The 24,166-nt window shown below is 44.1% G+C and overlaps 4 protein-coding genes across 5 annotated transcripts; 1 reads left to right on the top strand and 3 right to left on the bottom strand.

Moving 5' to 3' along the window:
* Nucleotides 1–228: 228 nt before the first annotated feature.
* Nucleotides 229–11,518, bottom strand: LOC310785030 (protein naked cuticle homolog 2-like). Its single transcript, XM_083646030.1, has 9 exons — nucleotides 11,394–11,518; nucleotides 11,268–11,294; nucleotides 11,065–11,153; nucleotides 3,416–3,476; nucleotides 2,900–2,982; nucleotides 2,182–2,277; nucleotides 1,478–1,613; nucleotides 878–1,018; nucleotides 229–760 (listed from the first exon to the last, which is right to left on the bottom strand). The coding sequence occupies exons 1-9, from the start codon at nucleotides 11,416–11,418 to the stop codon at nucleotides 306–308; spliced, it is 1,113 nt and encodes a 370-aa protein (XP_083502156.1). The 5' UTR covers nucleotides 11,419–11,518; the 3' UTR covers nucleotides 229–305.
* Nucleotides 11,519–11,992: 474 nt separating this feature from the next.
* On the bottom strand, nucleotides 11,993–14,284 carry gatad1 (GATA zinc finger domain containing 1). Its single transcript, XM_083646880.1, has 5 exons — nucleotides 13,838–14,284; nucleotides 13,621–13,743; nucleotides 13,400–13,459; nucleotides 12,996–13,179; nucleotides 11,993–12,838 (listed from the first exon to the last, which is right to left on the bottom strand). The coding sequence occupies exons 1-5, from the start codon at nucleotides 14,015–14,017 to the stop codon at nucleotides 12,642–12,644; spliced, it is 744 nt and encodes a 247-aa protein (XP_083503006.1). The 5' UTR covers nucleotides 14,018–14,284; the 3' UTR covers nucleotides 11,993–12,641.
* Nucleotides 14,285–14,611: 327 nt separating this feature from the next.
* On the top strand, nucleotides 14,612–16,806 carry chrac1 (chromatin accessibility complex subunit 1). Its single transcript, XM_083646294.1, has 4 exons — nucleotides 14,612–14,770; nucleotides 15,808–15,934; nucleotides 16,361–16,459; nucleotides 16,670–16,806. Exons 1-3 carry the CDS (start codon nucleotides 14,627–14,629, stop codon nucleotides 16,438–16,440), a joined length of 351 nt encoding a protein of 116 aa, XP_083502420.1. The 5' UTR covers nucleotides 14,612–14,626; the 3' UTR covers nucleotides 16,441–16,459; nucleotides 16,670–16,806.
* Nucleotides 16,807–18,567: 1,761 nt separating this feature from the next.
* LOC310785272 (uncharacterized protein) lies at nucleotides 18,568–21,412 on the bottom strand. 2 transcript variants are annotated; one of them, XM_083646291.1, is made up of 3 exons: nucleotides 21,215–21,412; nucleotides 19,752–20,288; nucleotides 18,568–18,712 (listed from the first exon to the last, which is right to left on the bottom strand). In XM_083646291.1, the coding sequence occupies exons 2-3, from the start codon at nucleotides 20,279–20,281 to the stop codon at nucleotides 18,571–18,573; spliced, it is 672 nt and encodes a 223-aa protein (XP_083502417.1). In that variant the 5' UTR covers nucleotides 20,282–20,288; nucleotides 21,215–21,412; the 3' UTR covers nucleotides 18,568–18,570. The 2 variants fall into 2 exon arrangements, with proteins under 2 accessions (XP_083502417.1, XP_083502416.1); XM_083646290.1 differs by having other exon boundaries at nucleotides 19,752–20,292; nucleotides 21,215–21,411.
* Between the last annotated feature and the right edge of the window lie 2,754 nt (nucleotides 21,413–24,166).

Raw genomic sequence — 24,166 nt, 5'->3', positions numbered from 1 at the left:
GCCTGTTCGGGGGGAGGAGAACAGGGGGGAACAGCACGATCCTACCACACACTATGTCCTGCCAGTGAAACTCCTCACATGTATGGGAGAAAATAAATTGGGTGGTGGTGGTGGGGTAGATGAAATACCGGTAAAATAAAACTAGAAATGAGATGGTTCCAGAACTGGACTTAGTCCTTGGGTCACATAGCAATTCTCATACCTGATGAGTTGTATTTGACCTCCAAAGTGATGCTATGCTTCAGCTCAGCAGACTAGCACATAGTTCAATGCCAGTCTGTCTCTTGGCTGTGTCTGAGATGCATTTATGAAGGGTGGTAGTGGTGATGGTGATGATGGTGATGGTGCTCATGGTGGTGGTGGTGCTCATGCCTGTGGCCCGGAGGAGAGACGTGCAGGCTGGGTAATCTCTCCCTCTCTCCCCCTGGCTGCACCTGAGAACCAGCCGGTCTGGAGGGGAAACCTGCAGCATCTTGTACCCTGGAGCGGAGCCTCTTGCTGTGGGTACGCTGCAGAGGGACATGGGCCTGAGGCAGAGGCTGGGTGGGATGGCACCATAAGGCAGGGTGTTGGCCGTGTAACCTGGGCGCCTTGCCCTCTCCATTCCTGCCTTCCCCCACTACCATGGCCTTGCTTCTGAGGGAACGAAGGATAGAGAGGCCTCTTCGAGACTCAGTGGGCATGTAGTTCTCTCTCGCCACCACTGGGTGGTGTTGAAGAGCTGGACAAGCTTCCTGTCTGGGCTCGTGAGAGGGGGGTTCTGGAAAATAAGAGGGGGAAAATGGCTGAGTTCAATGTGATTCTTCTCAAGTAAATGTTCTGCAACTTCGTGGAATTAAATGTGTAAAGAGTGACAGTAAGGGAGGAGTTTCTTTACCTGCATCGTCAAACTTGGAACCATAGTTTTCAATGCCAGCCAGATCCAGGTAGTGGTTTCTACGCTCGGTGTTTTCATCCACACAATAGGTTCTCCTCTCTGGGCTTCCTGCCTCCTGAGACGCACTCTGCTCCCTATCTGCTGCAGACATTGGGTTTAATGTTCATGATGAATTTAGGTTAAATCCCACTGTTCCAGAAACTGTTGCATTTGGTACCCTTTGTTGCTATTATGATATCATAGCACATTATTTTGCCTTCCCATTATCTGACTGCTGCTTTGGGGTTTGTGACTTCAGATTTAAGTTTTTCAAATAAACAAATGCACTGCCACATAGACATGTGCACAAATAGGGTCCAAAGGAGTTCTTGTCATTCATGTGTACATTTTTGGCCAGAGCAAGCGGGCCCTATATCTGGCTTTGTCCAGTCCAATTTGCGTGCCGATGTTCGTGAGCGCTTTATCGCGCTGGCCATATACTAGGTTCTGACCTAGCCTTGTTAAATGTTGTGTTTATCAACATTGTCACTTCAAAAGACAGGCTTCTCACCCGAACCCCAATCCCTGTGGGGATGGGTGCGCATGGATGACTTTTCTTACCCGTTTGCGAGAGCTTGTCTGGGCTCCTTGAGGGGGCTACGACCAGCTTGACCCTCAGGACTGCAGTGCTGCTGCAAGGCTGCTTGACTGATGCCTCTATAACCTCATAGATGGAGTGCATCAGACTGGACATGTCCTGCAGAACACACACACACACACACACACACACACACACACACACACACACACACACACACACACACACACACACACACACACAATGTGGGAAAAGCCAAATAACTAATTTAAAAGATAAACTTGTTGGGCGTCTGGGTATTGTAGTGGTAGATTCCCTGCCTACCAACAGGAGGGTCGCAGGTTCGCGCCCCTGTGTTACCTCCGGCTTGGTCGGGCGTCCATACAGGCACGATTGGCTGTGTCTGCGGGTGGGAAGCTGAACTAGGGGTATGTGTCCTGGTTGCCTCACTAGTGCGTCCTCTAGTCGGTCGGGGCGCCTGTTCGGGGCGGAAGGGAACTGGTGGCCTGGTGGGTATAGCGTGATCCTCCCACGTGTTACGTCCTGCCGGTGAAGCTCCCCGCTGTCAGGTGAAAAGAAGCGGCTGACAACTGTGCATGTGTTGGAGGAAGCATGCTGCTAGTCTACGGCTCTCCCCAGATCGGCAGAGGGTGGAGCAAATGGAGGGCGGGGGAGGGATCAGAAAAAAAGTGATAAACTTGTTACTTGTTAGTGTGAGCAGATCTACCTCCTTGGTGACTTTGCCACTATTGTCAAAGTCGTAGTGTGTGAAGAGCCACTCGTGCCCTGCATCATCCTCCAGCACCACATTACACTCCATGTCCTGTATGTTCACATGGCATTAGAACAGGGGTTTTCAAAGTCTGCGACTGTGGGCCTCCCCTCAGATAAATCTTGGAAAAAGCACACCCCCATCCACAAAACGGGATCATGATTATGTTAATTGATCCCGTAGACACTCAACAAGATAGCCTGATATTGCTGCTACATAAAAAAAAGGTATGTCCGAAGAAGACATTTATTAGTTTATGACTCTTGGATCACACGCATTTAGGCTATTCTATGTGATCTCCTTTTGATAACTAATATAATAATATAATATAAATAATATAATATTTTTTTTACTTCCATTCACTGACCCTCCCCTGAAACTGTCTTAGAAGAACAAGCTTACTGCTGCTGTTGCAGAAAGACCCACTTCACTGCATTGAGTCAGTCATACAGTCAGTCATTCATGTGTGGCCTTGAAAGCTGTTAAAACCACCAAACCACATTGTGTAATTTCAAAAAATACATTTTTGAGTAGTACCAGATGGGCGGCTTTTGCCACATGAGTGCCAGAGTTAAAAAAAAAAACACAAACATTTTAAAAGTCAGTTTACGAAAATCAATAGTAGAATTGTGCTGATGCTGTAGAGACAGAGGATAAGGAGGAGTGCACTCACACCAGCGTGGCTGTTCCTCTTCTTCGTTGGTTTACTGCCTGGGAAATGCTCCCTGTCTGACCCTCTCTCTGGTGGCAGCGCCACTGAAACAGAATGGGACTGTGACTGTCTTTGTTCAGTGGACCCAGAGTTTGACGTTAACTAGCCTACATCACAAACACTATTCGCATTAACATGCATTGTGACTGTAAATCATTGTAGTTATTTTATTCAAGAGACTTTAAAAATGCCTCATGCATGGTTGCAGAGAGAAAACAGGTAAAACAGCTGTATCATACAAAGGTCGAGGTATTCCCATATACATATAAAACAGATGTGGAAATGTGGAAATTTTCATAATTTCCTTTTTCCCAAGGCAAGCAAGGGGGTATGAACTATAATGCATCTAAATTCTAATGCCACTGGTAATGGAACAAAATCCCTCAAATAGCAATTAAGCCATTATTACTAAGCTATAATTGGTCAGTAAAGCTAAGAGCCTATTGATCAGCATGATGTATGTAATTCTCTACTCACCCTTCAGGTGGCGATCATGATCAGGCTGGGACTTTCCCCTCAATTCTCCTCCACTCAAGTCCTGAGAACAGAGTGGCAGAGTGAGTGTGCATGGATATCTTCAGATGTGAGGAATGCTGGAAAGTTTATATTTATGTATATATATATAGAGAGAGAGTTTTAGGCTAGGTTAAGTTAAGTTATCCTTTATTTATCCCCATGGGGAAATTCATCCTCTGCATTTGACCCATCCTCTACTAGGAACCGTTAGAACTAGGAGCAGTGGGCAGCTGCAGTGCAGCGCCAGGGGACCAACTCCAGTTCTTTCGCCATTGCCTTGGTCAGGGGCACTGACAGGAGTATTAACCCTAACATACATGTCTTTGATGGTGGGAGGAAACCAGAGCACCCTGGGGAAAACCCACGCAAACATGCAAACTCCACACAGAAAGGACCTGGGACGGACCGGGGTTCGAACCCGGGACCTTCTTGCTGTGAGGCAACAGCGCTAACCACTGAGCCACCGTGCCGGCTAGCATAAGCTCCCTCCGATACATGTGCAGTCGCCAGCCAATTCTTTTCCCCTGACAGCGAGGAGTTTCACTGGCAGGACGTAGCGCGTAGGAGGATCACGCTCCCCCCAGTTCCCATCCCCCTCTGAACAGGCGCCCCAACCAACCAAAGGAGGCACTAGTGCAGTGACCAGGACACATACCCCTAACTAACCATGTGACACCTTGAGAAAACCATCAGACTCCACCGCTGCACTGCTTTGTGACATTCATTCTATCAGATGAAGGAATGTTGAACCTTTCTGAATCATTAACACAATATATAAGAGCCAGTGAATAAAAGAGCAAGTATGGAGGACAGATAAAAGCTCAATATCATCCTGTGGCTGTGGCCAGAGACCTTATACAGATAGAGACACCCCAACCTCCAGTCACTTCCTGTATCTCTGAGCCACACCCACTTAGGAGACTGGTCAGCCAATGAAGTTTCATAGCATTGACAGAGAGCCAATCACAAGTTGATAACCACGGCCATTTAGCAGACCGGAAGAGTGCCATTTCTTACGATTGGCGGAGCCTGGAGTGTGGGTGTCTCTAATATTAAAGGTCTCTGCTAAGGCTCAGTCAGTTTAAACTGTTGACATCTCGACGTTTCCTTCCTCACCACATGTGACCGGATTGTGCCAGAGCGTTCATATTCACTGCTGAAATGTAAAGGCGGTTTCCCACCTGCTCCATTATTACTGTTGTGAGAGGAATGCCACCCATTTTAAGAATTGACATTTTGTTCAGTCAATACTAGTGAACATCCACCACTCTTTCCTAGAACTAGAAAACAATTTGTGATGTGACTGTGATGATGTTGTTGCATTTGATTGAGGTCAATAGACCCTTCTCACGGGGGCCATTTTGTGTCGAGAAGCCAGGGTAAACACAGGTGCAAGCAAAACACTAATGAGGGTTTCCAACTTCCATGATTGGGAGTTGGAAACCCTCATTAGTGTTTTGCTTGCACCTGTGTTTACCCTGGCTTCTCGACACAAAATGGCCCCCGTGAGAAGGGTCTATTGACACCAGAGCAGTGACTGACAGGCCGGGAGGAGGGTGTTCCACCTCCGTTTTACCCCTTTTTAGATTGTATTTTAATAGGTGATTAAAGTTTATATTTTTATACTCAAGACGCAAGTCCCCCTATCTGTATTCGCACCACATTTCATATGAAGTAAAACCAGGCTCTGCTCCATAGACAATGAATGGGTCATTGACTTTGGTGATCCCATAAGATTTGAGTTTGAGTTCCTGCACCCAAATGAGGTTTAAAATTCTGGTTCATACCCATTAGCAATGCTAGCATAGGAACTTTATTTTGTTGACTGTGACCGGTCGCTCTGAAAGCTGTAAAGTTGCAGGTTTTACATGATGGGAGGGGCGGAGAGGCAGGTTGTTAAAGAAATCTGTCTGTATTATTGGTTGGATCTTTTTAATCATTTTTTACTGGTACGCCATGAATTAACCACAGAAAGAAATACGCCATTTTCCACAAAGTAATGGGATTTGTGATGAAGAAGTGGAAGTAGAAGAGAGACATTTTTGTTGCAATTTTTTTCTCTGTCCCTTTCTCTCCCTTTTCCAATCCACTCCATTTCCATTTGAATTTCCAACTGTTTCAGTCAACCATAAAACATGACACCTATACATCCAAAAGAAAACACCTGAAACACCAAAAATACATTTCTACTCTCTCAACACCTCGATGCATTACAAAATGTCACACTATATCTCTCTGGCAGATGCAGATGAGCAACAAAAGGAACAGTACTACTAGAGTGTGTGTTGACAGATAGCTGGCTTGCTGATGGCTCCCAACCCCCTCCTAGACACACAAACACACAGACCACAACCAAACTCCTTCCACACCCTCCTCTAACCGTCCGCCATGCTCTGCGTGCTCCAAGCCTTTGATGTGGGCTTTGGTTACCAGTGGGGAGGGGTGGAGGGTGGAAGAGTGGTCCGGCAGCAGGGAGATGTGTTTGTGTGTGTATTGGGTGTGTATAGGGGTACTTTTCCTGCCTTGAACAGGGTGTCACCCTGGTGGTATCCGCCCAGGACCCTTCTCCCCTCTCCCCATCCCCCCTCCCCATCCTCAGACCACACTGCTTTTTCCACCCAATACCTGGATAGGTAGTTTCATCGCAAAGACGCAGGTCATCGCAGGACAGTGGCCTGGTGATCTCTGTGCTGCGTCTCTCATATTAAAGACCTGATATGTAACTTTTTACATTGATCTAACACATTTTAAATCATTTTGATGGTACACTGACTTCTAATATGGAGAATGTCACCTCTATCAATCCCACTCTGCACCCGGAATGTCTGTTGCTGCACCATGTAACTTTTGGTGCAGCATCCTGGAGCAGGAAAGTTACCTGAATGTAACTCATGATCCATTTCTTGCTGTAGCTCCTTCATATTAAAAGCTTTCCCCTGACAAACTAACTGGACGCTTTTATTGTGAAGAACCTATAGAAAGTTGAATGTGCTTATTGCTTGCTAGTTTGATTAGCGGCGCGATTAGCGTCTTTTTTCTATAAAACAAGTCAACAACATCATTTGGGGATATCTAAGGCTGATATCTGAACATACAAAGAGGGAAGTGCAGCATTTATTAGCATCTGTAATTACCACTTGTGGCAGTAGAGGCCGCTGTTGCTGCTGGTCAGCAGAAAGTTACATGTTGGCGCTTTAACATTTTTCCTCTCTGTCCAGCTATGAAGCCTCTGTGAAGTACAGATAACGACCACTTTCATCCCAACACACCGGAATGTATTGATAGGCATTTTAAATGTAATTTAATCGTAACTGCTACACTGCTGATCTTCTGGCTGACTTTCCTCTGTGGGAAAATGAGGAGCTGTGGTTGATTTAAAAAACAGTATGTAACCATTGAGCGTCTCCACATTTCAAAGGAGACCGGTGTAGGTACAGGATCGGCTCGCCCTACCGGAAGTGCTCGGCTCGGTGTCCACAACTACAGATGAAGTTAAACTCTCACAACATTTATTTAAAAAAAGTAAGGCTCATGGTTATGAGAAATGATCGTGTAACACTTGCATCATGATCATTGGATGTTTGTATGATTCATATTTTTAATGTCTATCATGTATGATAACATCAGTAGCTTAGCTTGTTAGCTAATCTAAAATTGGCGGCCGGCCATTTTGCCCATGTTAATCCCACGTGCCCCGCCCGACATACAGCCAATCACAATGCGTGCCCGAGCCGATCTGGCAGGGTAGGTGAGCCGAAATTGCACCGACACCGGTACCACTAGCTCACGTGAGGCCAGATAGAGCGATTTTTTTTCAATGGTGGGGTAGGAGGGAAGAGTTCTATCAGTTAGGAAGTGTTGCAGCCCAAAGGTGGAGGACTGGTTTGCTTTGGCTGCTAAAATAGTCTGCTATCTATGACTACTTAACCTATTATTGCAGTTTCACTTCTGTTGATAAAATGTAATTTGTGTCAGAATTTTCCTAAAGCATTATCGTAAAAGCATGTAAGCTGCCAGCGTAAAAGTCATTATTTTCTGACGTAAGCCAAAGTGGTGGGGAAAATTACACAGCACTGGAGCAGTGAGGTCATCCTCTCTTGTTCAAACTCTCAGACAACCCCCCCCCCCCCCCACCCAATAATTCACTTGAATTATGAAACAAAAACAACAAACTCATATGATTACCCTGGAAGTATAGACCCTTTTCACAGGGGCCATTTTGTGTCGAAAAGGCAGGGTAAACAAACACAAGTGCAAGGAAAACACTAATGAGGGTTTCAAACTTCCATGATTGTAATTTGGAAACCCTCATTAGTGTTTTGCTTGCATCTGTGTTTATTCTGCCTTTTCGACACAAAATGGCCCCTGTGAAAAGGGGCTATTCTTGTCAGTGAGACGCGTATATCATCCCCCGACAACTAAAACCTCAGGGTGAACATGAATGACCGTTTCCATGCACTGACAAATCGGCAAATGACAAATCATAAAATGGGGATTCAACTGAACAAACCAGGCCTCCCCCGGCTCAGACCTGTAATGCTGTGGTAGGGGGGTTATAGTCCAAATTATCTCCAAAGCCACTTACAATGACCAACAGACAGACACCTAAGAGACACATTGTAGCCATGCAAACTGGACTGACAGCTGGATTATATGTCCATTGTCCAAACAAAACAATAAGTGGATTGGTTTACTTCACGCTTGGAGGTCAAACTAACCACACCCAGTTATATTAGATACTTGTTAGTGTGAGCAGATCTACCTCCCTGTTGTCAGAGTGGTAGTGTGAAGATCCACTCGTGCCCTGCGTTGCCCTCCAGCACACACACACACAATCAATCAATCCAGACATGATAACAAAGCAAACAGGTTTGACAATGAAGGTAAAACCTTCATTGTCAAACCTGTTTGACTGATCGTTAGCGTAATGATATTTCTTCAGGGGGTGATATAGCCTATTGCTGATTGGTTGGTGTGCTGGAAATATGTTTTATGGCCCTGATTTGTTGTCCACTTGACAGAAATTCTATAGCTACATTCACACAGTGTAGTCTTCAGTAAAACTTAAAATCCAAAGTACTATGTATTATGTTTTTGAAGAGCTAGTTCATCTTGGTTTGAATGGCATCTGCAACCCTCTCATCTGTAGCCTACTGATTTAAAAGCAGCTGCTACCCCCACCCCTCAGAGTGGAAAAAGAGGAAACGCAGGGTCTGATCTCAAAGTGACAATACAAGGTTTTGTTCTGCCGATTCATAGGTGAAAAATATAGAGGGAAAAAATCACATAGTACTTCAAACATAGAGGTGATTTGATTCTCAGAAATATTAGAATTTTGTAAGACAGCTATAATAGAAATGTTTTTCCACACGTTTTATATTCACGGTAATCATGTTGTTTGTGTCACTCACTTTGTTGAAATGGTGGATCTCTTGGAAGAAAACTCTACAAATGTTAGAATGATAGACAAGACTTCACATCGAGGAAGGAACCACCACGAAAAGAGTTTTGTTACAGCAAAACCCGCCACCAAACAACATCAACTAAACGCTGCAATGAGAGAACCGCAGCTAAACGTTTTGGGCGCAATTGTTCGACTGGAAAATCTAATGACAGGAAGAACTGTAATGAGCAGCACAGAAACTCCGCCATGACCCTTTAAACAGCCTGGCAACAGTCTGCCGCTTTTTCCTAATTGTACGCCTCCAGAAATTCCATATAGTGCTGTAATGTATATCCTCGCCGCTCCTAACACTTCACGGACCTCAACACAACAAAACGCCCAGCAGCAGATTGATAATCCACACCAAATCCCATCACCTCCCCAGTTTGTCCAAATGGGATTAAGACCTCAAACAGAAAACCGAAGAAGAAAAAACGGTTACATGGAGACACCTTGAGCTGATCCTACAAGCAGCTGTGATCATTTGAAGCACATGTTTTACTTACACCACAGAACCGGGTTTACATCACAGATGTAAACAGATCCACAGCCACACAGGAGAGAGTCTGTCACCTCAAACTGTATCCTTCTATGGATAACAGACCATTGTCGTTTTCCCACAGTACCCAGCCCAAAATGTCACTGCCTCATTACCACTAATAGCCGGCATTTACGCCACCAAACACTCACCCCTCCCTCCATATTTTTCCTCTCCCCCTGCCCAGTCTGTCTGTCTGTCTGCCTGCCTGCCTGCCTGCCTGTCTCTCTCTCTCTCTGTCGCTGGAGTAGGAAAACAGTACCAGATGTGGAGGGCCTTTTTTAAAATATCTTCTCAAAGACCTTGCTGTTCTGAGCTGCGTTGCTGCACTTCACACAGACATGGTAGCCCATTAAAAAAAAAGGTGGAGGAAGGGAAGGGGGGCGGGGGGGGATCCAACCTTCTCCAAACATCTTTCAAGTCCCCTGGATGTGAGCGCACACTGTTCATCCTGGATTAGCCTGGGCTGAGACGGAGCATCGTGTGCCGAGGCCTGGAGGAAACTAGGCTGGTCTCGAATGGATCAGAAGAGCTAATGTCAAAGTCTTTTTTTATTGATTTTCTTCAGTAAGGGAACGTATCTTAGGGGGATAGTTTATTGTGCCACTTTCCAATAAACAATAAATGTGCACAGCTATGCTATTAAAGGGAGAAATGCATTACTCTTACACTGTTAGATATATATATATATATCATCCATTTATGATGTGGTGGGTCAGCTAAAAACACTCGTCTTAATGTTCAGTGATTTCCTACATTTCCCAGAATGACTTTCAACACTTTGTATTCCCCCTGTGGATTTTACTGTCCATGTAAGGTGGAGAGAGAAATAGCGATAGTGGAACGAGAGGTCTTCTAGTCGAGTTGTGCCCCCTTGCTCAAAACGCAACATGTCATGTGGCCACACTGCATTGTGGTGTATTGAGGCTACTGGCAGTAGAGAGATTTGTCTCTGCCTCTTTGCTACAATGGATTCTTCCCTGCATGACTGTTGAATGTCGGTGCAAAAATGGTGAGTCTAGATTGAACAAAGTCCTCGCTCTTTGATTCGAGGGCAGACTGACACGGAAACCTGATGTTGGCTGTTCATATTTTAGATAGCAACATCTTCCAAACTCCATTGTAGCACGTTTTTAATGATTATTGTTTTGTAGGCTATTATTGTGGCACCTTGTCTTTCACAATATTCTCATGATAAGACAGCTTCATATAGCATATCTCAAGTTTCATCTGGGGAAGACTGATAGAATATCACAGCTGCAGAATTGCATGTGATTATCATGAGAGTAGTTTCGAGTGCATCCTCTCATCCCCTCCATCATCTTGGTTGCCAGGATTCCATCAATCACTGTCCCAGCTTCAAGCCTCTCCTTAAACCATTCTCTCTTATCAAGCCACATTTGCCTTCCAGATAGGAGCTTGATAGCTAAGCTGAGGAGACCGGGTCCTTGGGTAAAGAACATGACAAAATCACTGTCAATGTTTCGGTGGCAGTGGCAAACATAGGAAGGAGGAAGGCAATGCTTGCTTGTATTTTTAGGTATATGTGCATGTTTGCCTTTCAGTTTGTATCAGAAACTCTAGACAAAATCAGTCAAAATCAAACTAAAAACAATATAAAAGGCCTACCTCTTTGAGTTTTATTTTGGGAGTGTGGATGCCCATGCGCTCCAGCTCCCTCTGACAGCTGAGGACGTTTGAAGCCAAACTACCACCTCCTGCAGAACAGAAGAACTGTGGAAATACATGTCGCTATTTGCACAGAACAGTATTGAATCACATGTTCCTATAAGCAAAAACATAGGCTATACTCCAAAAGATAGGTTTCTTACCTTCAGGGCTCTCTCTGCGTTTAGAAGCTATCCAAACAGAAGATGAAAAAGTGTAGGCTACATGTTAGTCACACTTAACTAATAAGAAAAAAATACATTTTGCATTTTAATAATACAATATCTCACCATGTTTGGACTGGAGTTTGCCCATATTCTTCTGGTTTGTTTTTTGAAATCCCACCTATTGGTGCACTTCATCAAGAAAACCTTTCCAACCCATGATGAAAATGAGGCACACTAGACAACTATACGGCTCAACAATATTTGACTGGGATGCTTTGGTAGAATTTATCCAAGAGTATGCAGGCGACGCAAGATTATTCACCCCTACCTACTTCCTTCTTAGATTAAATTCCATTAGGCCAACTAGAACGCCTGTTGGTATCGACCATTACCTTGAGCTCTGTGAGGGTCTAATTTTGAGTTTGCGGTTTCACTCTGCAGACAGAGGTTTCCGTAGGCTGGAACAGGGTGTAACTATCTTGACAGTTTTAGGTTACTGTATTTGAGAGGAGTGCACGAAAACACATGTGGCATAGTGCCACCTGCTGGCCCTTGAGCATAGCGTCATGAGATTACAGCCATTGCATCAATGCATACCGTAAATAATACTCAAAGCATTAAAAAAACATGATCACTCACACACACAGAAGACAATTGGAAAGAGCTTTGTTATTATAAGAGCTATGTTTATTACTAAATAGAAAAGTAATATTCCACTGCTTGCGCTGTGTCAACAGCATCCTTACACTTTTTTTTTTAATTCCCCCCCCAATTATACTTGGCCAATTTATCCCCATGCTGCCCTATTGTCTGCTCCACCCTCTGTCCATCTGGGGAAAGCCGAGAGTAGCACCATGCTTCCTCCGACACGTGCAGTCGCCAGCTGCTTCTTTTCACCTGACGGGGAGCTTCACCGGTAGGACGTAGCATGTGGGAGGATCACTCTATTCCCACCAGTTGCCTTCCACCCCGACCAGGCACCCCAACCGACCAGAGGAGGCGCTAGTGCAGCGACGAGGACACATACCCCCAATCCGGCTTCCCACCCTCAGGCACAGCCAATCGTGCCTGTATGGATTGGACGCACCGACCAAGCCGGAGGTAACACGTGGATACGAACCTGCGACCCTTGTTTTGGTAGGCAGGGAATCTACCGCTACACAACCCGGACGCCCAACAGCATCCTCCTTATGCCTGATTCAAAATGTGGTGCCAGTTGGGTTCCTCTGTGTATCAAAGTACAATGTCTTCCATCAGAAATACTGTCTGTGTTGTCAGTATAATACAGCCACCTTGGCTTCATTACACAAATGTACATGTGTCTGTTTAAACACAACAGATAAGTCCATCTTTCCATCCATCATGGCTCTGTTAGCTGCTGCCAGCCGCAGATTCTTTGATGCTGATGGCTGGTGCGGGTGCGGGTCCTATGTGGGTCCAGATGTAGCCTTTTTCTGGTCGCATGGGAATGGTCGGGAATGGAGAGCTCAAGGACCGGAAATACTCAGAGGGGGCGTGGCACACAAACTCCAGGTACTCCATCTTTCTGGGCAGATCCTCCTCTGGGCCTAAAAGAAAGCACACAATTCAGACTACAGGCCTGTCCTGATCATTACAGACAGGATTCAAACTACAAGTAATGTGAACCCGCACTTATCTGAAGTAGGTCTGGGGGGAAAAGCCTAAAAATGGCACCACTCTCATCCCCTAAGAACAATGGCTTACCGACGATGTACGTCCCAGGATCAAACTGGTCCTTTGGGCTGGCCTGGGTGGGAATGAGCCAGGTCAGCGCAGCACTCTTCTCACAGTACTGGTCCTGGATGAATCCCCGGATCTGAGCGTAGTATGCTTTCCCATCCTCCTCATCTGTTACCTTGATCACATCTCCTATCTGGTAGTATACACCCTAAGTAAGTAAAGTAAAGTGAGTAAAGATAGAGAAATTCCCAACTGCCTTAATAGCACAATAGTGTAGTAATAATTCTGGAATTAGATGAGGAAAGCTGCAAATTGATCAGGCAGTTTACTTGGGATCAAAACAGGTTATACTGACATCATCTAGTCTGAGATTGTACAGAACCATTAGATTAGCTGTTGCTTGGCAACAGTATCATCAACCACCATACCTTGTAAAAAACAGATTCTGAAGTGACGATTGTAGCTACAGATTCTGGCGCTTTGATTGGCTGGGGAAGAGATCACACACACACACACACACACACACACACACACACACACACACACACACACACACACACACACGTCAAATGTAATACGATATAGATAAACCCACCGAACAGTAATAAAATGTGCAATTGACTGATAATTAAATCTATCTCGAACTTACATTCTTGAGTTTGAATATGTGTCTTCTCCCTTTTCCTTTTGTTGACACTTTCTTCTCGGAAGCAGGAGCCTTGTACTTGGTGCTTCTCAGCCGTGCTGACCTCCTGTGGATCTCCTGTTTGGACTGAAGACCACATAAACGATCAGCCTAGTTAGGTGCAGAAAATCTGCCAAGAATGTAAATTGAATGCACATTAACGTTACACAGTGCGACCAACCTGCTTCCCCCCGCCATTATTCTGCTGTATGTTGGAGGACAGAGAAGGTCCTGATGCTCCACCGATGCTGCTTTTTCCTGTGCAGTTGTTGCACAGTATTTCCCCTTGGTTTCCTTTCTTCCACATCGACGATGAATTCGTCTTGCAGACAGCGCAGCATGGTTTTAAGCCTAGCGGCATCGTTACGGTCAGAAAACGACACCGTGGTCCACTTACTTACCAGGCACCGAAATTAACAATGCGAGCAAGCTAGCTCAGTTCCTGGCTAGCTGGGGCTCAGGACAAAGTAGACCCAGCAAACAACCTCAGCCACTAAACGAGTGGAGAATTAGATATCCCCTCGTTGCGATAGGCGGACTTTACACAATCATGACATTACCAAAGTATGACACAGCTAAACCTCAACCTAAGGTTTATTTGGGCAGACAAACGTTTGCTATTGCTAGCGACCAGTGTTGTTTCTGCACCCGTTCTTCTTCGGTGGTTTGTGAGTGTTTGGGTAAAAACCAAAGTCAAGTGCCTCTATCGGACTGGAGGAGGCTGCGGTGAAATTCACCAGTTTGTTGTTTGCGATATGTTTACTTAAAATACACATATATTTTATTATCGTTTTTTTTTTTTTTATATATTTTTTATAAACTGTCAAGTATATTTCGTGTGAGGTATAAAACGATTCACTTGCTTTAATTAGGATTTCTGGAGAGTGCTGGAGCTACGTCACCGTTCAAAACAATACTACAACTTCCGCCAGTCTCGCGCCCTGTGTGAGTCGGTGCTGTCCTCAAGAAGATGTCTCAAAATAACTCCGACAAAGATGCCTCCAGCAACAAAGGCATCTCCCTGCCGGTCTCAAGAGTGAAGCTGATCATGAAAAGTTCCCCTGACGTCTCCAGCATAAACCAGGACGCTCTTTTCCTCACCACCAAGGCTACAGTAAGCTGTTCGCTAAACTGGCCACCACCATGGCTTGCTGCTAAGAAGGATTAGCTTTGCTAGCTGCTAGGTTGGCTGGTCGCGTGATTGTGCTAACGTCAAGTCAAGTTTATTTGTATAGCCCTAATTAAAACAAGCCTGTCTCAGAGGGCTTTACAGATAATGTCTAGCTATGTCTAGCTTGTCTAGCTAAGCACTATCAATGAACAGGATTGAGCAATATTATACTGTAAGAGAGAGAGGGAGAGAATAATAGTGGGGGAGGAGGGAGGGGAGAAGAGTGAGGGGTACACTGGGTATACTGGGGCTGGGTGATCAATATCACAATCATCATAAGGGTCATTCTCGATACCAATGTATGTCACTCACAATATGGTTGATGTAGGCAAATCATGTTTAGTAATCAAATGATCATATTACAGTATAATTACCTGGCAAATGTCATGATATCATCACGATATAATAACGCTGAAAGACAACAAAAGATAGTACTGAATTATCCCCCAGCCCTAGGGCATACAGCTGTTACTTTGCTTGGGCACTCCGCTGAAGCAGCCTAACCTAAACTATTCTAACCTACCAGCATCCCTCAGCCTGCCCTTGAACGCTTCATGCCTTACCCCAGGCCCCCTGTCAGTCAGGCAAGGCATGGCCGCTCCATGCAGGACCGGCCGCACGCCACCACCTGATCGCCAGGTCTTCTTGGCAGGCCACAGGTCACCTCTAGATGTGCGCAAGAAAACTGGGCTCCCAGACCTTAAAAACCCACGGCTGTTTTGGGGGAAAGGAGAGAGGAGGAATGTGTGAGGGTCGATGCAACTAGGGAGAAAAAGTGGTGTTCAAAAAGTGGTGTCTTTTAAATGTTCACAAGTTCAGGGAAATGAGAAAGTTAACCAAGGGAAAAGGAAAAAAGTTGAGTCTGTAAGTGGAATGAGAGTTCCACGGGCACATTGGTGGTATCATCCGAGAAGAGGAAGAAAACAAAAAAGGAACCTTTTGATCGCGTGTTGTTGATTTGCGTTGTGTTCTTGTTGAAGGAGCTGTTTGTCCAGTTCCTGGCTCTGTCCTCATTCAACCACGGGGCCGGGAAGGACAACAAGACGCTGTCGTACAGTGACCTGGCCTGCACCGCGGAGGAGATGGAGACTTTTCATTTTCTCACAGGTAACAACTAACTGATTGCGGTCTGGTATGTTGGAGTAAATGCAGACGATCAAGTAAATTGAGAACAAGTCAAGCATCAATTTAATAACTTCAAGAAAACTAAACTTTCTGGGACTTTTCAATGCAGTATTGTATATAAAAAAGCATAAAAGTAGTCCTCATTTTTCCAGTCTCACATCAGAGAATAGCATTGAGAGCATAGATAATTGCTGCTCTTCATTTGATATACTTGGCGACATCCAAATCAGTTCAAATTCAACTGGGTGTTTAATTAAAAAAATGTCTGTGGTGTGACAAACTCTAAACACATAACGTATTTATCTTTGGTTTCCAGGGACTTTAAGCATTTCATATTGTGAGTCAACTCCCCACTGTCTTTTTTATTAAAACAAAATACTTTTTTCCTCATTTCTTTTCGTTGACAAGACATTCTACCAAAGAAGATCTTGGCTGGGGATTACCTCAAGTCCTTGGAGGAAATGCAGGAAGAGGAGGCTGACAACTAAAAAGCACATTGGACAAAAGGTGCATTACTGCTACACACGACACTCAATGCTCTAATGACCCAGACCTTCAGATTAGTTAGGGTCTTTTTTATTTTGATGTAGGCATTACAGGTGGCATTTGCCTGCGTAAAATATTACTGTACTTCTGTAGCGTTCTAATCAAATGATAAACTGCTCTTGGAGTGACACCTTGGAATAGATATAAAAAACTGAAGTGTCTTCATTTCAGGCCCAACAGTGAAATCCAACGCACGTCAGTCAAGTTTGGAATAAGAGGGTCCTGGACTGGTGCTCAACAGTAAAGGACAGTGTACATAGAAAAACTTTTTTTTACCTGGGAACTTCAAACAAATTAGCCAAAGTAAGACACTGGAGCACTCATTCGGTCTGCACGTTTATTGCGGGGGGTGACTGACGTTTTGACAGGTGGTGTCTGATGACAAATAAGGAAGACAGACATCACCAGTCGAAACGTCACTCACCCCCTGTAATAATTGTGCAGACTGAACTGAATGAGTGCTCCAGTCTCTTACTTTGGGTAGTCTGTTTGAAGTGCACAGGTAAAAAGTTGTTCCTGTGTTTTCATTTCACTGTGGGCGTGTGATGATCCACCTGTGATGAGCCAGTAAGCGCTCAGCTCGAGGTGTTTCCTTCCCATCTTCCTTGGTGGAGCTGTGCAGTCGGTGGAGAGCAACTGCAGCGCCTCGCCCCAAATCTGTGCCAGCCTCAGACCGACCTCAGTCCCGCCAGAGTACCATGGCTCGCGCAGTTGGTTCGGCGGCGCAACTTTTCGGACAACTTTTGTAACCATCGTGCAACGGACCGTGCGCAGGACTTGCTCATCTGAAACAAGCCTAATGACAAAGTAGAGTTCTCGTGGGCTCATGGGAAAAGGTCATGAATGAGAGTAGAGCCACAGAGGGCAAATTGTGGAATCGAGTGAAGGCATTCTCTTGTAACATATACATTAGAGACAAGAATACAGATTTAGAAGAACATTTTTGAGTTTATTTTACCATTTAGCTACCATGAACTCTGTGCCGGAATCCTACGTTTGTCACTTTGGCTAAACAGAAACTGTAAAATCACAGTACCGTCAAGTTTACTACCTACCTATTCCGTTGCCTTTCCAAAGATAATAATACATGTGTGTAGGCTAAAGTACTGTTGTTGCTAGCAAAATGACATACTCTTGAAAAGTAGATTCATTTTGGACAAATTGTGTGCACTTGAGGTGTATTCTGAATGATGTGTTGTACTTTTAGATAGTGATAGAAGTTTCTCTGGTAGCAATTTGTTATACATTATATTCTGGGTAAACACTTTGTTTCATATGCTCTCAATTGATTGACCTGGATTTTTCTCTGTTGATATTGCTGTTTTCTAAAAGATATATATGCATTGCCATGGGTTCTTTGATAGATTGATAGATAGATTGATGTCAGATAGACTTGAAAGTAGTTTGAACTAATCACGTACTTACAAAACAAGGTGTGGCAACTGAACATGTATCATCTTGGCAAATGGAAGTTCACACTCAACCCAATAGATGTGAATATTTCAAGTGTATATAACAACCGCTCACCTCATCTGACTCTTTATTATTTACAAAATTGTTTAGATTTGATATTGAAAATAAAGATTCATACTGTGTGTAATACCTTTTGCACCACAATTATTATCTCTTTTTCCACCACAATCTTGCTAGATAAATACACATTCCATGTGACAATACTGTTTATGAACCATGAATGAAATGAAATGATGTAAGACAACTCAATCGTTCTATTCAAAGCTTCACACGTGTCGTACAGCTTTACTGGAGCCTGTTAATGTGACCAGTAACTCGTAAATCTCCACGTGGAACATGCTTCCAGATGGGGAATGTTAAAATAGATATAACTGCCACATGTTCATTAAAGTGTCCTGATTAAGTATATTTATGCTGATTATAGGACACACATTGGTCTGGTAGGAGTAATGATGACAAAATGATAAGGTGCATATTAAGAGTGTGCTTTGACTTCACACACTACTACAGAATAATATCCTTATAAACCTGAGCATGCATGCATTGCCATACAGTAGATGAATATTAATACCGTGCAACTAAGGAAGAACAGGACGTTGTCACTGTGCGATGATCTTTCTGAGTCTAAGCTGCATGTTGAGTAGAGACTTCTCCAGTGTGGAGAACTGCTTCTCCAGAAGGTTTGCCATGTGTTCTCTGCCATGAATGGCGTCCATCGTGCTGGCCAGCTGCTCCTTCATGCTGAAAGAGACAACAAACCACCAGTAAATATCAGTGACTTTGACTTTGTGGTGTTATGGAAAATGCTGACAAAAAGAAAAGAAAGAACAAAAACATGACTGTCCAATATGAATCGGGGTGTAATCAAAGTGAGGTTAAAAAAACTCTCATGTCAATGCTCACAACTATTTCAGTGCCAGAACTTTGTCTCAGCCAGATGTGTCGACAGACGACTGTAAAAATGACTCAGATGGTGTCTGGACAACTGTTTCCAACCTGATCCAGGACTCCAGATTCCCTCACTAACAATAAATTGCTGTGGGAAGGAAAACTCCCAAAGCTGGCCTTGGATCAGTATCTATTGGAAACTTAATGTATTTTCATGTACACAGTGAGGCAGGTTTTGACTAGTCTAGTGGTTGATACAGCATAACATCAGAAAGGGATTTAGCAATACTGGTGCCAACAGAAAGCATTTTTGTTCTTTTCAGTTCCCCCCCACATTTTCTCCCCAATTGTACTTGGCTATTTTCCCCCTGCTGCCCTGGTCACTGCTCCACCCCCTCTGCCGATCTGGGGAGAGCCGTAGACTAGCACCATGCTTCCTCCGACACATGCGCAGTTGCCAGCCACTCCTTTTCACCTGACAGCGGGGAGCTTCACCGGCAGGACGTAACACATGGGAGGATCACGCTATTCCCACCAGTTCCCTTCCGCCCCGAACAGGTGCCCCGACCGACCACAGGAGGTGCTAGTCCAGCGACCAGGACACATACCCTTAATCTGGCTTCCCACCCGCAGACACAGCCAATCGTGCCTGTATGGCGCGAACCTGCGACCCTCGTGTTGGTAGGACTAGGCAGGGAATATCAGAAAGCCAAACCTTTGAATTAATTATTTTAAAAGGTGCTATGGTATGGGTTATGGTCCTGCACTCCACTCAAAAGAAACTTCCAAGAACAAATTTTGGATGGAGCCTAGTTTAATGTACAGTTTTGTCTGTCCGAGGCATTTAACCTGTAGACCTCAAATGTGAATGCTCCATGGCTCTCTCCCTCACCTTCGGGAGAACCACTGCTCTTTCCCGTCTCTTCTGGTCTCCTCCAGTGACAGGAACACCTTCTGCATGTTCCCCACAGCCTCGGATACAGTCTGGAGGTCTGACTGGACCCCTTGAACCTCTCCTCTGGCTTGCTGCTGGTAGGAGGCTCCTCCCTCCTCCACCCCACTGGAGGTGGACACAGCCTGTAGGGCGGCCCTGTTCTGGAGAACGAGCAGGCGGGACCTGGCAAACTCCTCCGGCCCTGCGACGCTGTCCCAGCACACCGGCGAGGACGGGGGCAGCCAAAAGCGCTGGGTGCAGTTGGCCGGCTTTCCTGGGGTTTCCGTTATGAAGGGGCTGTCAGCAGGGAAGCTGTGTAGCAGCTCCTGAAGCAGGAAGGAGCCGGAGCCCCACTCCCAGTCTCCTGGTTCCCCGGACTCTTGCTCTGGAGCGAGGCTAGGCCCTTCACCCCCCGCTGGGAGCCAGACCCCCAGCAGGAGGCAGCAGGACATGCAGAGCCCGGCCCAGCTCACTTCCTCCTGGAGCATCTCCAAGCTGGCTGGAGCAGAATGTAACAGGCTTCATTAAAAGACTTGCAAACATGGAACACACCATCTGGCCAGGATAGTTACTGCAATGCTTGGCATCATGACAGGCAATCTTTATCCACTATTAAACTATTTTTCCATTGTGTGCATTCCCAGAAATCACGGTTCATTCACAGCTGAATAACAAACTGTTGCCTAGGCTACTCCTTTCTCATCTTAGGTTGGGACGTTCTTTTAAACATGAAAATAAAACATTAACTTTGTTTTAGGGAGCTATAATGAAATCAAACGATCAGAAATTTAAGACAAAATACAGCTCACATGCATTCCCAAGACATGTTATGGAAATCCAAGATAAATGGATGTGTGTTAACGCATATTAACTCAATTTGCTTAGACTAAGCAAATTTCTGTTGGTTGTTAAAAAGATAACAGACAAATAGTGATAGCGTGCTGTCATAAAGCAGACATATAGCCAGAATAAAACTGAAACGTTGGCGATTTTAGCCTTCAAAATAAAATAAATTAATAACTGGGAATAACTGAGGCACAGAACAGTAACAGTTACACTGCAACCACTACAGATGCCTGCTTAAATGTATTGTATATTGTTATTACTAAATGAGTTTAACTCAAATAACTTTGCGACACGCATATTGGACAATAAGTGTTTTCTTACAGGAAGTCTTATTTTCATTCAGGCTAGCATATGACACTGATCTATCAAAATAAGTGGAATGAACTATTGCAGCAAATCAGAGATGCAAACTAGTCACCTTTAGGTGACAGTCTGTCTAGTATCTGTCACCTTTTTCACCATCCATGACTTTGCATCCCTGGCAATCTGCAACTTCTGATCAGCATCAATATAGCTACAGTAGCCTACTTCTAGGACTAAATGTATGTTTTTTTTCTGATAATTTTGCTACTTACCTTGCAAAGAGATCCCAGCGACAAAAGCAGTCTGTGGAAGCTGCGACGCTCCTCTGGTGCCTGAGTGGTCGGAAAAAGTGACTCGCTGCCTGCAGCCCGTTAGGCTACATGCAATCTGGAGCACTATTTACTGGCCTGGGAACAGCAGAGACAGAGACAGGAGCAGACTAGTTAGGAATGCCTCGTGTCTCACAAGGTCAATGTCTAATTCTGCTTTTTTAACAATAAACTGGCTCCCTAAACACAAGTCATAATCCTGCAGAGATTTGTTCTGTATCCGTAGCTCTACTTAGTGAGTTTAGTGACCCAATATTTTCCTATTATGGACTGTTTTCCTCAAATCTATTGTAGGATAGGTCTAGCTCCTTTCCGTGAGAGGTTTCAGTTGTAACATTGGTCCATGTCTTTGCTTCCCCCCCCTCTCCTCTACAAGTCAGTGGGTCTACAGATAACTGAGAGTGAGTGAGGGGGTAAGTAAGAGAAGGTGTGAGAGGCTCCTGGAATTTATGAGCCGTTTTACAGTGTCCTGAACAGATTCAACACAGAAGAAAAACCAGACTTGAATTTGGATTAACTCAAAAATGTTTCACAGCATTCAGACAATTTAGCCTATAACCATTCATAGAAGATCTGGCATGTATATGATCAAATGGTTTTGTTATTCAGATTTACTCATAAAGTTGAGATTTACTTTTTGTTGTTGCAAAGAGATATATGTACCTATAGATTCCATTTGATGTACCCAAATTGTCTTTTTCCAATAGTGCTACGTAATGTCTCACACTGATTATCCAAAAACATCTGTATTTGTTTAGTGAAAGAGAATGAATTTGAATAGCTAAGTCTTTACACGCTGACATAAGCAACTAGGAATTGGGGGATAGATTTGGCACATAGTCAAGGGTGTTGTAATCAGGGGAGGAATGGACAATGAACCTCCAAAATCGAATCAATCCTGGGATTAAAGACATAGCCTAATCAGTAAAATTCCAAGAGGTGAGACGGGTGGAGCTTTAAAGGGATATTCTGCTGTGTTTTTAATAATGTTGGTATGTTTTATACTGGACCAGACACTTTTTCACAGGAGGTGGAGGAAGTGCTTCATGTCATGTTTACCACTGCCATCTTCACGGAGGAACGGTGCATGCCGGCATCGACAACCTCCCTGCCAGCATGATGCACTTGAACTTGCCTTGGGCCAACACATGTTATTTGTATGATGGAAAATATGCTTTCTTGGATATTACACAGGTTGTGTGTACACAGATAGCTACTAATATGCTTTCTTGGATATTACACAGCTTGTGTGTACACAGATAGCTACTAATATGCCTTCATGTTCTTTTCAAACAACACTGATGATGATTTTTTCCTGGCTTGTGTTTAGGGAATACTGACACTACTGCATGAGAAATGCATCTTGGGATTTGGGATCTTCAGAGTTGTTGCAAACCAAAATTCACCTTATGGAGCCTCCAGAACCGCTGACAGTGAGAAGAGTTTATGTTGGAGTTGTCCTTGTATTTTTTAAACCATTACGCTTAAATATTTTGTTACAAATCAACTAAATACAAAACAATTGATTTATGTAAAAAAAAAAAACTAAAGTTGGATCTCACCATCCAATTATGCGTTTCATTTATTTATACTGAACAAAAAATATAAACAGAACACTTTTCATTTCTTTTTTTTCCCTTTTTTTTCTCCACATTTTAAATTTTTTATAGAACACAAACAAGACAAAACAGACAAACAGGCTCAGACACAGGGGAAAGAAATGAAAAACAAAACAAAAAATATAATCAACATTACAAAGTGGTGCCGCCAGCCACCTAAGGTTCTTATGTTCTTGTAAACGATATACCTGGGATCTCACTCAAGGGGTCTATGGGAAGCCAGCCGGGTGAGTCACCCGTCACCCCTAGCCTCGTTGAGGTAGACTAAAAACGGGTCCCAGATAGTTATACATTTTCTAAGTGCATTGGTTCTCAGGAACCTAAGTCTCTCCATGCGTATAACAGAGGTCATGTCTGTCAACCACAATTGGAAAGAGCGTGGAGAGGGATATTTCCATTCCTTCAGAATTTGTTTTTTGGCGTCAGTTGTCCCCAGTGTCAGAGACTGTTGCACAGCTGTAGGAAAGTTCAGAGAAGACTCCGAGCAGCTGAAGATGGCGAGTTCCGCCTCCGGCGGAAGGGCCACCCTGTAGGCCTTAGAGTACCAGTCAAATATTCTGGCCCAGAATCCCGTCAGTGAAGGGCAGAACCAGAAGGCATGAGACAGTGTGCCCTCCGACACTTGACATCTTTCACACAGTGGTGAGATAGTAGGATAGATCTTGTGTAATTTCTGCTTAGAGTAGTGGAACAACACTTTTGTTTTTGCTTTAATTTTTTACCAGTTGAAATGAAAGCTCTAAGACTTGTTCTGTACACACAAAAGGCTTACTTCTATCAACACATTTGTTTAAATCTGTGTTAGTGAGCTTCTCCTTTGCCAAGATAACCCATCATCCACCTGACAGGTGTGGCATATTATATCAAGATGCTGACAGCTCTGGTGGACATTCCTGCAGTCAGCATTCCAATTGCACCCTCTCTCAAAACTTGGGACATCTGTGGCACATGTTGTCATAAAACGGCACATTTTAAAGTGGCCTTTTATTGTGACCAGCCCACGACACACCTTTACAATAATCATGCTGTTTAATCAGCGTCTTGTTATGCCACACCTGTCAGGTGGATGGGTTATCTTGGCAAAGGAGAAGTGCTCACTAACACCGATGTAAACACATTTGTGAGCAAAATTTGAGAGAAGTAAGCATTTTGTGTGCATAAAAAAAGTCTCAAAGCTTTTATTTCAACTTGTGAAAGATTGGAGCAACAATTGTTTATATTTTTTGTTCAGTATTGTTTTACTTGTTTATTTCTATATTCATATATATTTGTTCAT

Source organism: Poromitra crassiceps, assembly GCF_964638095.1.
Source record: "Poromitra crassiceps genome assembly, chromosome: 11".
In the NCBI taxonomy this organism is placed as follows: domain Eukaryota; kingdom Metazoa; phylum Chordata; class Actinopteri; order Beryciformes; family Melamphaidae; genus Poromitra; species Poromitra crassiceps.
This window is presented reverse-complemented; position numbering and strand designations above follow the sequence as displayed.